The sequence below is a fragment of the Rhinolophus ferrumequinum genome, chromosome 17 (assembly GCF_004115265.2).
Source record: "Rhinolophus ferrumequinum isolate MPI-CBG mRhiFer1 chromosome 17, mRhiFer1_v1.p, whole genome shotgun sequence".
NCBI classification, from domain to species: Eukaryota; Metazoa; Chordata; class Mammalia; order Chiroptera; family Rhinolophidae; genus Rhinolophus; species Rhinolophus ferrumequinum.
In genome coordinates, this window is record NC_046300.1 from 26,555,863 (window position 1) to 26,568,770 (window position 12,908).

General features: G+C 36.7%; 1 protein-coding gene across 3 annotated transcripts in view; it reads left to right on the forward strand.

The window, feature by feature from the left end:
- ZNF385D (zinc finger protein 385D) overlaps positions 1-12,908 on the forward strand; it is a 727,952-nt gene that overhangs the window by 521,650 nt on the left and 193,394 nt on the right. For all 3 annotated transcript variants that reach the window (XM_033133200.1, XM_033133199.1, XM_033133202.1), the window contains one exon: positions 598-740. In XM_033133200.1, the coding sequence (XP_032989091.1) occupies positions 598-740 (143 nt within the window). The remainder of the gene's footprint in view (positions 1-597; positions 741-12,908) is intronic.

The window sequence follows — 12,908 nt, forward strand, 5'->3', positions numbered from 1 at the left end:
AGGTATGACTGCCTGTGTTTGTGGTTAAGGTTCTTTTCTGTGCCAGGTTCATGTCATCTTGCTGCCAGAGACTTGGATGTGATGGAAAAGAGCAGTTCTGTAAAATCATCACTCAGACCGGATGCATATTCTGAGCAGAAGTTAGTTTGCAAAGAGGAATGGGGGTGCCGTGGAGGGCTTTTCCTTTTGAATCGAGGGATTTTGGTGACAGATTTGTGGTTGACTCAAGCCAGAGCTCTAGGCGGGAAAAGAAGGGTAGATTGGGGAGTATGAATTGTTTGAAATGTTAACTGTTACTTACATAACCAGAGAGTTATAATCCAAGGAGGAAAAAGGAGCAATTCAAGAAACTTCCTCTGCCTCATGGCAGATCTGCTCATTGGCCAGTTCCCATTTGAGGTCAACATACTCCATGGCTTGTTTTGTTTTTTTTTCCAGTGACCCGCAAAGCTGGTCTTTTGGTCTCAAAAGAGACCTTGTTTTTATGTTTGTTTTGTTTTGTTTCTGGTTTTTAGGTTTTTTTTTTTTTTTTTTTTTTTTTTTTTTTTTTAATGTGCTAGATGTCCCTGATTACTCCCTTTGCTCTCCTCTCCGCAGGTGGTACATGCCAGAGCCCTGCCCTCCCAGCCCTGGTCCGTCCACCAGCCCCTCCTTTACAACCATCGCTGGATATTAAACCATTTCTTCCTTTTCCTCTTGACACTGCGGCTGCAGTCAACCTCTTCCCCAATTTTAATGCGGTAAGTCCCACTGTCAAATTTGCATATGCCAGAGTTCTAAGGACTGGAACACTTTATAGGCCAGGGGTGACTTGGTCTCTATGTCTATTTTGCTAAGCTGTTTATTCCGTGATTGTTTGAAGCCACGATGAAGTTAGGTGCCTGCCTGATTATATAAGTTCCCCCCCACTCACCCACCCAGCCAGGCTCCTTCAAGGAAAATCAAAAGATATTCAATCGACTGATCATGAGTTGATCATGAGTTCATGTCTCCCCGATAGTGTCTTTCTGGGTAACAATAAAATTTTATTATTTTGAGGGAATATATCTAAATTGAAATTTAATGAATTTGTTACAGAGAGCAGTAGAATTCAAGTAGATGTCTAAAAACTGAAACGTGTTTTTTTCTGTCTGGGCAATCTACTTCAATTTTAAAATCTATTACTTCTTTTCTAATTGAATAAAGAGTACCCTGATATTCACAACAGTGATTCACTTCACATGTAGAGTACTTTTCTTTTTTCCTCCTTAAGTTAAAACAACTCAGGGTTCTGGTAGCAAGAGTTTTCTTTTTTTCCTCCCACTCGCCGCCGCAGTTGCTCAGGTTAAGTCTTTCTTAAATTACCTTGGTTTTGGGGTCTTTGTCAGCAGCTTTCTCAACACAAGTTCAATTACTTACTTGTCTCTATTTTCACTCTTAAGCATGTCTTTATACGTTGGCAGATTCCTCATACTCATCATTGTTTTCGTGCGAGTGAGCATATTCTTAGGATGAAAATAGAAATACGAGTTGAAAAGGTTAGAAACCAGTAAGTGACATTTTTTTTTCCCTTAATACTGTCTGATTCAGCTTTCAGTAGTCATTATAATGCAGGTCTGAACTTATCAATGACAGGACATGTCAACACAATCAAAGCAAAGAGGACTAAAGTGGGAGGTCACTGAATATTCAGTGATCTAAATAATACAGATTTGTTGTTGCAATATCTTGCCTCCATGATGGATTTAAAAAAAAAAAAATCTGCCCCAATTTAGACCATTCTCCTTCAGAAGACAGTACTCGGTCCTCTTTTCTTTAATAAAACTTTGTCATGGTGACTTGGGACATACACTTATGTGTTAGTCCTTATTAAGGAGAAAGGGAGAATCACAATCATTGCTTTTCTTTCTCTTTTCTTTTTTCATTTTTTTGGGGGGAGGTGAGGGATTTTCCATAGGAATCTTATTTTGAAAGAAATGGTACATAAATAGAACAGCATGAAGAACGAAGAGATCATATTTCCAAAGTAGAGGTTTCAATCCTAGGTGTTTCAGTGAAAGTAGAGAACAAATTGCTCAGCATCAAATTTCCTGATTCTTAAATGACCACACTGAAGGTCCCTGGGTTCCCTTTCTTTGAGCTCCTTGTCTGCTTTTCTGTTAAGTGGCTTCCTGGCACAGTCTGGCTTCCAAGACCCCGATGGATGATCCATCAAGGTGCGGACCTCTGAGACCACTTGGCATCCTGTCCCTCAGATCTCATGTCAGCTTTAGTGCAGTTGAAGTAAAATTTCTGGAAGGCTGTAAAAGGCTGGGTTTAAAATTTTTGATTTGCCCTTTGGGAAACATTAAAAGCAAATGATTAATTTGATTGAGTGTTGTTTGTCATAAAACAAAGTTGAGTGATATGCTGAGTTATAGACACTGAGCAAATCTCTTTACCCTCTTTGTTACTGTCTCTGCCCTCCTCTTTAAAACAAAGGGAGTGGACCTGATAATTTCTACCTTTGAGAGTTATACCAGTCAAATATTTGAGCTTTTGTGGGCAAAGGCAGCTTTGAGTGGTGGTCAAGCTGGATTCTGTCACTAGACTGAGAAAGTTCAAATCTCAGAGCTGCTTCTTACAGTCAATATGACCTTGGGTAAGTCACATAATCCCTGTATATCTCAATATCTTCGTCTGTAAAATGGGACTAACAACCTACTTTATCGATGTGTGGTGATGCGAATGTGGGTTAAATCATTTAGAATAGGGCTCAGCATATAACAAGCACCACTTGAGTGACACGTATTATGTTCAAAAATAGACTGTAAACTCTTCTTATTTTGCATGTGGCAGTTCACTGACTAACTGATGCAAAGTTTGACTTGATTCTTTTTTTTTTCTATGAGGATTTTGTGTTGAATTGGTATTTGTTGCATTTAAACCAAGAGACCCTCTATTGCTACACCTATTATTTCCTTCTAGTCAAGGTATAGTCAGCCATGGATTAAGACACTCCTTGCTTCTGCTGAGAAGAGTGGTTACAAAGTGTATAATTAGGTGGCTTTGGACTCAGAATTAAGGCATAGAGCATCTCTCTAAATAAAAGCCTGAGTTCTTGATGTTATAGCAACTGTGGATCTTAATCCACAAATTCAAGGTGTATGAAACATATATATATATATATATATATATATATATATATATATATATATATATATATATATATACATATATATTTATATATATTTTAATGCAAGTTGATTTTATTTCTGGTTCAAAAGCTCATGCCACCAGACTGGAAGGAAATGCAATTTAATTCTGTCAAGGTGTGCTAAGACTCAGGAATCTAAAGGTTATCCACCTAGCTTTTGGTAGGAGAATTCCTCTGGTCATCAAGTTATTTCTCCAAAGAGGCGTTCACGTGAGGGTCCACACCTGGTCAGCATGGCCCTTTCGGCCCCAGCTGTCAGATTTGGGCACACAAACTGAGATTGTCTGTGGTCCCTCCTGCCTGGATGTGCCATACTGCTATAACGTTTTTGCCAAGAAAACGATGAAGCCCTCTGCAACCCAACAACCTCCCCCCGTCTGACCTTTTTGAAACAAAGTCCATGATGATCGGAAACTGTCTCCCTATTACATTCCTCTTCTGAAGAAGTGAGTATGGAATTATCTGTCTGTTTGAGGGAGAGTGAGCAGAATGGTGAAGGAAATATGTAAAAAATATACACGTGTAAAATAAAATATATAAAAACATAAATGGATATCTGATTATTATCCTTCCACAAGAGCGTAATCCCCTGGGTTTGAATGTGAGTCAGGAAGAATAATGAAACATCTGTAAAAATAAGCACACTTAGGGGGGAAAGGAAAACAGATGTAGGATCAAAGCTGGGATATGGATGTAAAAGAGGATATTTGATAAAACCATCAGAATCCCTTACTCTACTCAAAGCCAGCTTTTAAGGAATAGCAACAGAAGCTGTTCTCTTGACCTAGGGATATGGTATCGCTGAATGATCCAGGAACTTTCAGACAAGAGATAGCTTTCCTCGAATCCCTCCTATACTTCCATCTTCCTCAATCTCTTAAGATATTGGAGTTTCAGTGCTTAGGACCATTCTGATCCCAGTGATCCCATTCTGAGTATTTATTTCTTGAAAGGATCCAATCCTAGGAGTAAGATGTTGTTTAGGGAAGAAATGTTAGGGGATGGTGTGAACTTGGTCCATTCAGTTAATTGCTGTTTATTAAGCATCTACTATGTGGGAGAAATAGTGATAACAAAAATCATGTTATGACCTCTGCGATGAAATAATTCAGTTTATAAAGGAGAAGTTGGACAAATAAAGACATATGTGTAAATATGGGTGCTTTTATGAAGAAAGATGTACATAGGATAAAATGTCAGCTTGGGGATAGTAGTGACACGCTGTGTGTGGTTGTCTTAATGAGGGTTTGGTGAGAAAAATAGCAACGATTTTAGGCATGTAAGTAGAAAAGGGCTTAATATATGGACTTTAGTGCTTACAATACCTTTGGAGGTGCTGGATGAACAAAGGTCAGAGAAAGTTGTTGCTGGTTCTTGGTTTTCTCTGCTTCCTTTCATGGAATCAGAAAGTTGCAGAACTACAGGCCACCCAGTAATCCCAGTTACTTTCATCCATATCCCATTAAATGTAATCCTTAGTGGAATCGAAGCCTGAGCACTGCTGGCAGAGATATGTGGTCATGTAAACCTCGTGCTTCCAGTCTTTGTGGTGGGAGAGGAAACCCAGAAGAAGGGAGGCAGTGCTGAGTTGCCAACAGCAGACATGACATGATGGCAGAATGGAAAGGGCTAAGTGGAATCAGAAAAACCTGAACATGTCTGTAATCGTGGGCACGAGGCTAAATCTACTGACACTCCACTGTCCTGTCCTATAAAATGAGAATGACTAAATATCTCTTAGGTTTGTTATCAGGGGGTAGATGAGTTTTAAAAGGCTGGAGACTGACGTCAAGAGTGGGCTTGAGTAAGGCTTTGGGCTGTTGTTTAGAATGGGAGCTAATCATTAAAACATGGCTATCCTCCTTGATAATTTCCCCCCGGGATCTCACAGTTGCCCTTTTGTTTTTCTTTTCTCTAACATATTTTCTTCATATTCTGATCAGTAGTTATGATATGAACGGACCTTCAAAATGTTGTTGGAAAGGTACAACTTTTGGGGAATGTATTCATGGGCACAGACTGTGAGCCTGATTCCCTGCTCTCCTTCCATAGCTGTGTTTCCTGTTGGCACAAAGATTAAATGAATAAACTGACCTAGTGCACCTGCATATACCTGGTACTCAGTAAATATTGAGCCCTCCCTTCAAGGAGATGCACAAGGAAAAGGAAGGAGGTTGCTTGCACAGAGGGCGAAGAGGCAGAAATGTGGGCAAATAGAGGAGCGTGTCTATTTCGCATTCCGTTAGCTTTGGCTAATATTCTTCAACCTTAAAAAAAGTAAATTAGTGTAGAATTTTGACTCTATGCTGCTCCTCTGCATAATAAGATTTCATTATAGGAGAGGGTGCAAAGGGCAGAAGAAGGGAGAAGGGAAGGGAAAGAGAAAAACTGAGGGAGGAAAAGAGATCCAATCCTACCATGTGACTCTATTCTAGTTCTTACTCTTCCTATTTCTAAAAAACACCAATTTCCCTAGAAACTTGAGTGTAGTGTTTGTTTGGGTTCAAGAGTTTTATCAGTGTGGGGACAGGAAGGTGAAGTTTATGTGACTTATAGCAGTGCTTCTCATACTCTGGGGGTGCATATGAATCGCAGAGGGAATCATGTTAAAAGGCAGATTCTGATTCAGTAGTTCAGGGGTGGGGACTGAGATTTTCAACATTTGTGGGTAGAGGGAAGGAAAACAAAAAGAATGATTACATACATTGGACTTAATCAAAAGCATCTGTTATAAGGATAAGGCTAATAAACATAACGGAGAACATGAGGAGGAAGAGGTTATTCGTCTCTCACTCCATGATTCACTCACTGGGTATTTAGTGAGCACTGACTGTATGCCTGGCACTACAGTAGACCCTAGAAATATGAAAATAAGACGGGGAAGGAGAAGGAGAAGGAGAAAGAGGAGGAGAAGGATCAAAAGGAGGAGGAGGAAGAGGAGGAGGAGGAAGAGAAAGAGGAGGAGAAAAAGAAAAAGGGGGTGGAGGAAGAGGACTGATTCTTGTATCTGTGGCGTGGACATAATTGATAATTCACTCTTTGAAACACTTCTTTCATTCACTGGTAAAATATCTAGATGTTTTACCAATCAGCCCTCTGCAAGCAGGAACCCTATCTATATAGGTTGCCTCATTGATGGGGTGGAGGAGGTAAATTATTCCATAAAGGACTCTGTAATTAAGTGCTTAAATAAATTCCCTTGAAAGTAAATGCTCCCTGACTTCAAGGGAAGGGGAGGTCACTTGGAGGTGGCCAAAGGGAACCTATATAGTAAAGGTTAAGGTTTAATTTGGGAGCTGATATGAGCTTATATGATATTTATCTTGTTTGATAAGGTAGCCATTATACAGAGCCTGAAACATCTCAAAGATTCAACCCACATTTGTTTAATGAATGAGTGGAGAACTGATGGATACCTGGATGGATGAATAGATAAATAGGTAAGAAAAATGCACGACAGATAATTAATATAAGAGAAATAGCTATTACAGTTGTACCATGAGAAATACAATTGATGGAAATGTCTCAAAAACAAATCTAAAGTACTCACTGGTTTTATACAGTAGATTATTTACATTTAATCAAAATTATTAATTTAAGCAATTATTAGGAAATATAAGCAATCATAGATAGCATCAGGCCATCCCCTTAATTTTCATCCATAGTGTTTTGTTGACTCATACATGTATTTACTATGGCTACATAAAAGAACAGCGATATGAAAATCCTAGTGATTGTCTAAAGAATGTACTCTAAAGTCCATCCTTTATAATATCTATCAGTTATTTCATGTGAATCCAGAATGGCTGTCACTATAAAATATTGGGGAGGCACTTCAGGTCTCTAAAAGCGTAGCATTAAATGTGCTTAATATATAGAGATTATACTGCAACTATAGCTTAAATATGCATTTATAATTTTATAGGTGAATGATAAAAATACGGAACCCCAAATAGGAAGTTTCAAATTCAAGATTTTGTTATTCTTGGATCTATATATCCTTCAGGATTTTCTACGACTCTAAAAGAGTAGCATTAAATGTGCTTAATATATAGAGATTATTCTAAAACTATAGCTTAAATATGCACTTATAATATTACAGGTATATGAAAAAAATACAGAACCCAAAATAGGAAATTTCAAATTCAAGTTTTTGTTATTCTTGGATATATATCCTTCAGGATTTTCATTTTCTCCATCATTAAAATGGAAATGCCATCATATTTATTGTTACACTTTGTCTCCTTTCCTTTCAAAAATTTTTCATGACTATCGCTCTGTTCAGTATCCCTGTATTTTGTTACCTGCTCCAGATATGGAGATGTCTCCCATCCTCTGTCAGTGGTGGAGTTATAGAAACAGTGGTTAAGCACACTTGCATTTGTTTGGTTCAAAGAGATATTAATTAAATTTAGTTTACACATCAATAACTGCTCTTACTAAGTTTTTCCAACTGCTGCTGTCACTAAAATAGGTAGGCAGCCAAGTTGAAATTATGGGTAGAAAAATAAGCCTGTCTTTCTTAGCCACAACTGGTAGAGGGTGTGGACATTTATCAGATGAAAATGCCATAGTAAATATGGTATTGATTGCTAGGTTCTTTGTCCTTTGAAGACAGATGTAGCAGATTGCTAGCTAGTTCTGTGCATTGAGTGTGACATATTTGTAGAGCAAAAGCCTCTTCAGAAACATCTGCTTATGAAGTCTCCTTTCGTCATATGTTTTTACACGGAAACAAATATATAAGCATGTTTGCTGAGCTCTGCAGCTTTCTGTGAAACCAAAAATTTGTAAAAATCACACCTACTTACTATGACCCCGAAAACACAAAGTGACTTAATAAAAGGCTAAACAAATACAAAATACACAAATATTTTTCTGTGTAAACACTTGCTTCCTCTTTGAGCTGGTAACACATTTTCCTATGATTCAAATATAAAAAGAAAAATGTTTCCCTTACTGCTCTTCCCGTGCTACTCAGTTCTCTCATAAGTGACAGTCTGTGTGGTGAATTGCTTTTGTATCTATCCTTCCAGAGATACTGTGATGTATGAATATCTTTCTCTCACTAAAGATTGTGGTATAATCGACATTATACATTTATTTTCCTCTATCAGTCAATCTAAGCATATTGAGCTGACGCTTTGCTCTTGCAAAAATTTGACCTATTCTTACTAACTGTGATTCTGGGCAAGTAAAGGGACTTGAATAAGAGAATAGCTAAGCTCATAGCTCATCCTGTGATCCAACAGCTCTTTGGGAGATCCCTGCTCACACTCAGATATAAACATTTTTGAAATGAAAGGAACTTTTTAGGCTTAGTTTGTGCCTACTCCAACTCACTTATTAGGTTGGTGCAAAAATAATTGCGGTTTTTGCAATTATTTTTAACCTTTTAGACTGCAATTACTTTTGCACCAACCTAATGTTTCACAGCTAAGCCTAGGATGATTGAGAGGTTTCCGGTTTTGTGGCTAGTAAGTGTAGAACTAAGAGAAAACTGAGATTTATGACTTCTGTTTCTCATAAGGATGCTCATCATCGATCCATAGTGTTATGAGTTGAATTGTGTACCCCCAAAATTCATAACCACAGTAGCCTTAGATTATGACCTTATTTAGAAATAGGGTTGTTGAAGATGTAATTAAGAGGAGATCATTAGTGAGTCCTATGACTGGTATATTTATAAAAATGGGAAATTGACACAGAGACACGCATAGAGGGAAGATGATGTGAAGACGCAGGGAGAACATCATCTATTAGGTTGGAGCAAAAATAACTGAGGTTTGAAGGTTAAAAATCATTGCAAAAACCGCATCTACTCTTGCACCAACCTAATAGAAGCCAAGGAGAGAGTCCGGGAACTTCCAAATCCTTTCCTCACAGCCTTCAGAAGGAACCAGCCCTGCTGACACTTTTGATTTTGGACTTCTAGCCTCCAGAACTCTGAGAAAATAAGTATCTGTTGTTTAAGCCACCCAGTTTGTATTACGATGTTATGCAGTCCTAACAATACAGGATTCTTAGAACCATCTCATCTACCTACCTATACTTGCCAAGCTCTACAATGTTTATGACAACTTCCAGTCCAGCGTTTTACTTATCTTCAGTGATAATAAATAAGCCAAGTCCTGGGGGAGACAGAATCTACACTCTAGATCACCTACGCTGTAAAGAAGTTCTCCATTGGGAGCCACTGCAAGTTCCCTGTAACTGCTATAAATCAAGGAAGATGATAATACACAATATGTACCTTTTTATTAAAAAAATACGTGTGTGTGTGTGTGTGTGTGTGTGTGTGTGTATATATATATATATATATATATATATATATCACAAACTAAGTGACAGGGGCTAATAAGGAAGGCAATTTTACACTCACTATTTTTAAATCTAATTTCATAAGAGCCTTGCATGTTATAGGTATTATCTGAATGACGTCGGTAAAGAAACCTATAGGTGAGAGATAAAATAATTTGTCCCAAATCATACAAACAGTGAATCACTGAATTATGGCTAGACTTAGGTTCAGTGATCGAAGTCCAGTGCAATTTCATCAAAACCTACGGTGCTGATCTCCTTCCTGCAAAGAGTAGTACTTTCTGTAATCAGCTGTCAGCGCCTTGGTACACTGTAATAGCTAATAAATTAAATAATCTCTAATTCCTTAGAAGACATAACTCCAAGAAAGTAAGCTATTTCTTGAATAATATTCTGACTGTGACTGAATTGTTATGAAAAAGAACATTTACAGCATCAAAGGACTGTATATTTTGTCACCTTCAGAAACATTTATGTTGCATGTGGGCAATCATTGTTAGGGGAATAAATAACTTTAAGTGGCGGTAAATTAAAAAAATCTATTCCTATCCCAGTAACAATTTAGACTTTTTAAGACTCAAGACCCAATTTGCACACGTAGAATAAATAATACTAATCTTAGAGTCTAAAAGGTTTGAATTCTATGTTTAATACTTTATCTGTGGCAAAACCCTGAGTCCACATTTCCTCATCTGTGAAATTAGGAATAATTATATTGACCTTGTATGAGTGTCTAAAGGTGTTAAAGATTGAAAGTGCTACAGAAATAGTAGGCATGAAAGAAATCTATTAAATCAGAGTCTCTGGTGTTGGGACCCTAATGAGCATGTTTTTACAACCTCCCCGAGATGATTTTTTTGCCCCTTAAATGTTGAGAATCACTGCATTCCACCCTGTGGCCAAAATTGGCGGGAAAATCCATTTTCACAGCTAAGAACAGATGAATGAACAACCTTCTCAGACTATCTTTTGAGGAAAGTTGTCTTTTCCACCCTTCCACCTTAATACAAATGTAAAGAACAATGTTAACACTATTTGTTATTCCTCTTACTCAAAGGAATGAGAACTTTTTGCCAGCAAGACTATTTTGTTTCATGACTCAGTGCTTCTCAAAGTGTGCTTCTGTACATCTGTACTTGTCCAACGACGGTTTCCAGGTCTGTAGTGAGATAAGTACAGAAATTGAGAGTGAGCAGCGTTTAGAAATTTTCATGGCAACTTAAGAGAGCCATTTTACATCTGGTGAAGGTAATAAAGAATTGTGGTTATATTGCGTATGTCTTTTTCATTCTATTTCTCCTGCTAATTCACTTTTATTATATTTTGTAAAAGTAGCAGCCTGTGACTGATGGGGCCAGTTCTAGTCCTTCAGAAAAGAGAATGGTGAAGCACTACTCCGTGAAGGATGTCAGAATTCTGTGTATAATTAGAAAGTGAAGGAGACTTGGAAGCAGTTATTTAGGGAATTCGCACATGTATGGTTGAGAAAGCCACAAATGCAATTTGCTTTAAATTCCTTTAGCTCTGTCCAGTTTCCCTGATCCTGGTAAGGTGTGGCTGTGGCAGGCGGCTCTCTCGGAAACTTATAAATCAAGACAGTAGTAGAATCAAAAGGAAGATGATTTACATCATGTCTCACTTTGAAGCATAACCCCTTATGCCACATTTTATCTTCAGTTTAGGCAAATAATAAAGCGGTAAAATTAGTAATTATTTCTTGAGCTTCCTTTCTTGAATACTTTAAAATGGATTTACTTCAAGGAACTCGCTGAGGGATTTTAAGAAACTAAAAAAAAAAAAAAAAAAAAAAAAAAAAATTCAACATTTAAGTGAGTATATGTGGGGATAAGAAATGCTATTGTTTGATTTCTAATCCAAATTATTTTTAATAGAAACTAGAATAAACAATAATCTAGTATTACAATAGGTCAGGGACACTTTTTAAGGTGTTTTTTCAAGGAACTCACATAGAAAGATAAGTTTCACCAAAACATTCTCCTGTTCTTTACAGCATCTATGCATACCTACTGTTTTAGTGTTTCTGTGACTTTTGTCACCTACTACATTGAAAAGGAACTGTCTTTGCTTTCCTAAGAACTTGTAATAGAAAAGACAAACAAGAGAGGTAACCAGCAGTTTCTAGCACTTTCTATATATGTAGAATTTATATAGTTGGATAAATGGTGTTTGGGTATAATAGTCTATATGGGAAGGTTGCTCCCATTTTCTCCAGATAATCCTGCTTGCCTTTTTAAGTAAAGAAAAAAGTTCAGAAAATACTAATTTGATTTTCAGAATAAATTTAATTATCTCTTAGATTATCTATAAGGTCTTAGTAAGACATTCTGTGTGGAGATCCTGGTTTGGATTGAGGCAGAGATATAAAATAGAACGATTTTGAGCTTAGAGTTTGTTTTTAATTGTACTTATCTAAAAATCATAGCAAAATTTTAGAATTTTGAAAAACAAAATATATATACAGGTATGTACATGTCTGTATATGTTTATGCATGTGTGTATGCTTTCTACTGTGGATCATGGTTTAAAGTACTGAACCCAAGTATGTAAACAACCTCTTGCATATGTGTGTTAAGAGGCTTAATCCAAAAATGATTATTGCAACAATGTTATTATTAACAAAACACAATATGAAAACAAAAACAATGCATAACAACCAATATGATTATTAATGGGGAAATGGATATGTAAATTGAGATCTATTTATAAAATGTACCTAAAAAGATATTTGAAATGAAAGAATTTTTTTTTAATGTGCGAATATCATAAAAGCATAATATCTGATAGGGAGGAAACAGTTGCAGACTGCATGTAGAGTTTTAGAATATATGTGTGCAAGTGTGTATTTTAAAATCACATGGCAATGACGGAGAGAGAGAGAGATAGAGAGAGAGAGAGAGAGATTGATTGATTTACAGTATATAACAACATGGACTGGAAAAACAGACATCAAATCCTTATTTGCAGTGTTTCTCAAGAGTGAATGAGAGACTAGGTGTTGAGATGGGAACAAAGGAGATTTCAGCATATCTGTAATGCTCAAGTTTTATAATTTAAAAAAGAAATATCTGTAACAAAAGTAAAGAGTTGGTAATATTTATATTTTAATCTAGGTATTAGTACATGGTTATTTATAATAGTCTACATAATTTATGTATTAAAAAAACTTAATTTTATAAGTTGCATGTATCTTCAGTAAACTGCTTAATAGCAATATGTACTACCTATAACATGTTATTAGTTAAGGGCCCCACTATAAATAATTTAGAATGTGCCAGCTTCAGATACTAGTTTATATTTTCTGGTCAACATGCACTCAACTCTGAAATTTCTGTGATACATTTATGATTTGGCTTGCTCAAAGGTCTTCTAGTAGAACTATCTAGATTAATAC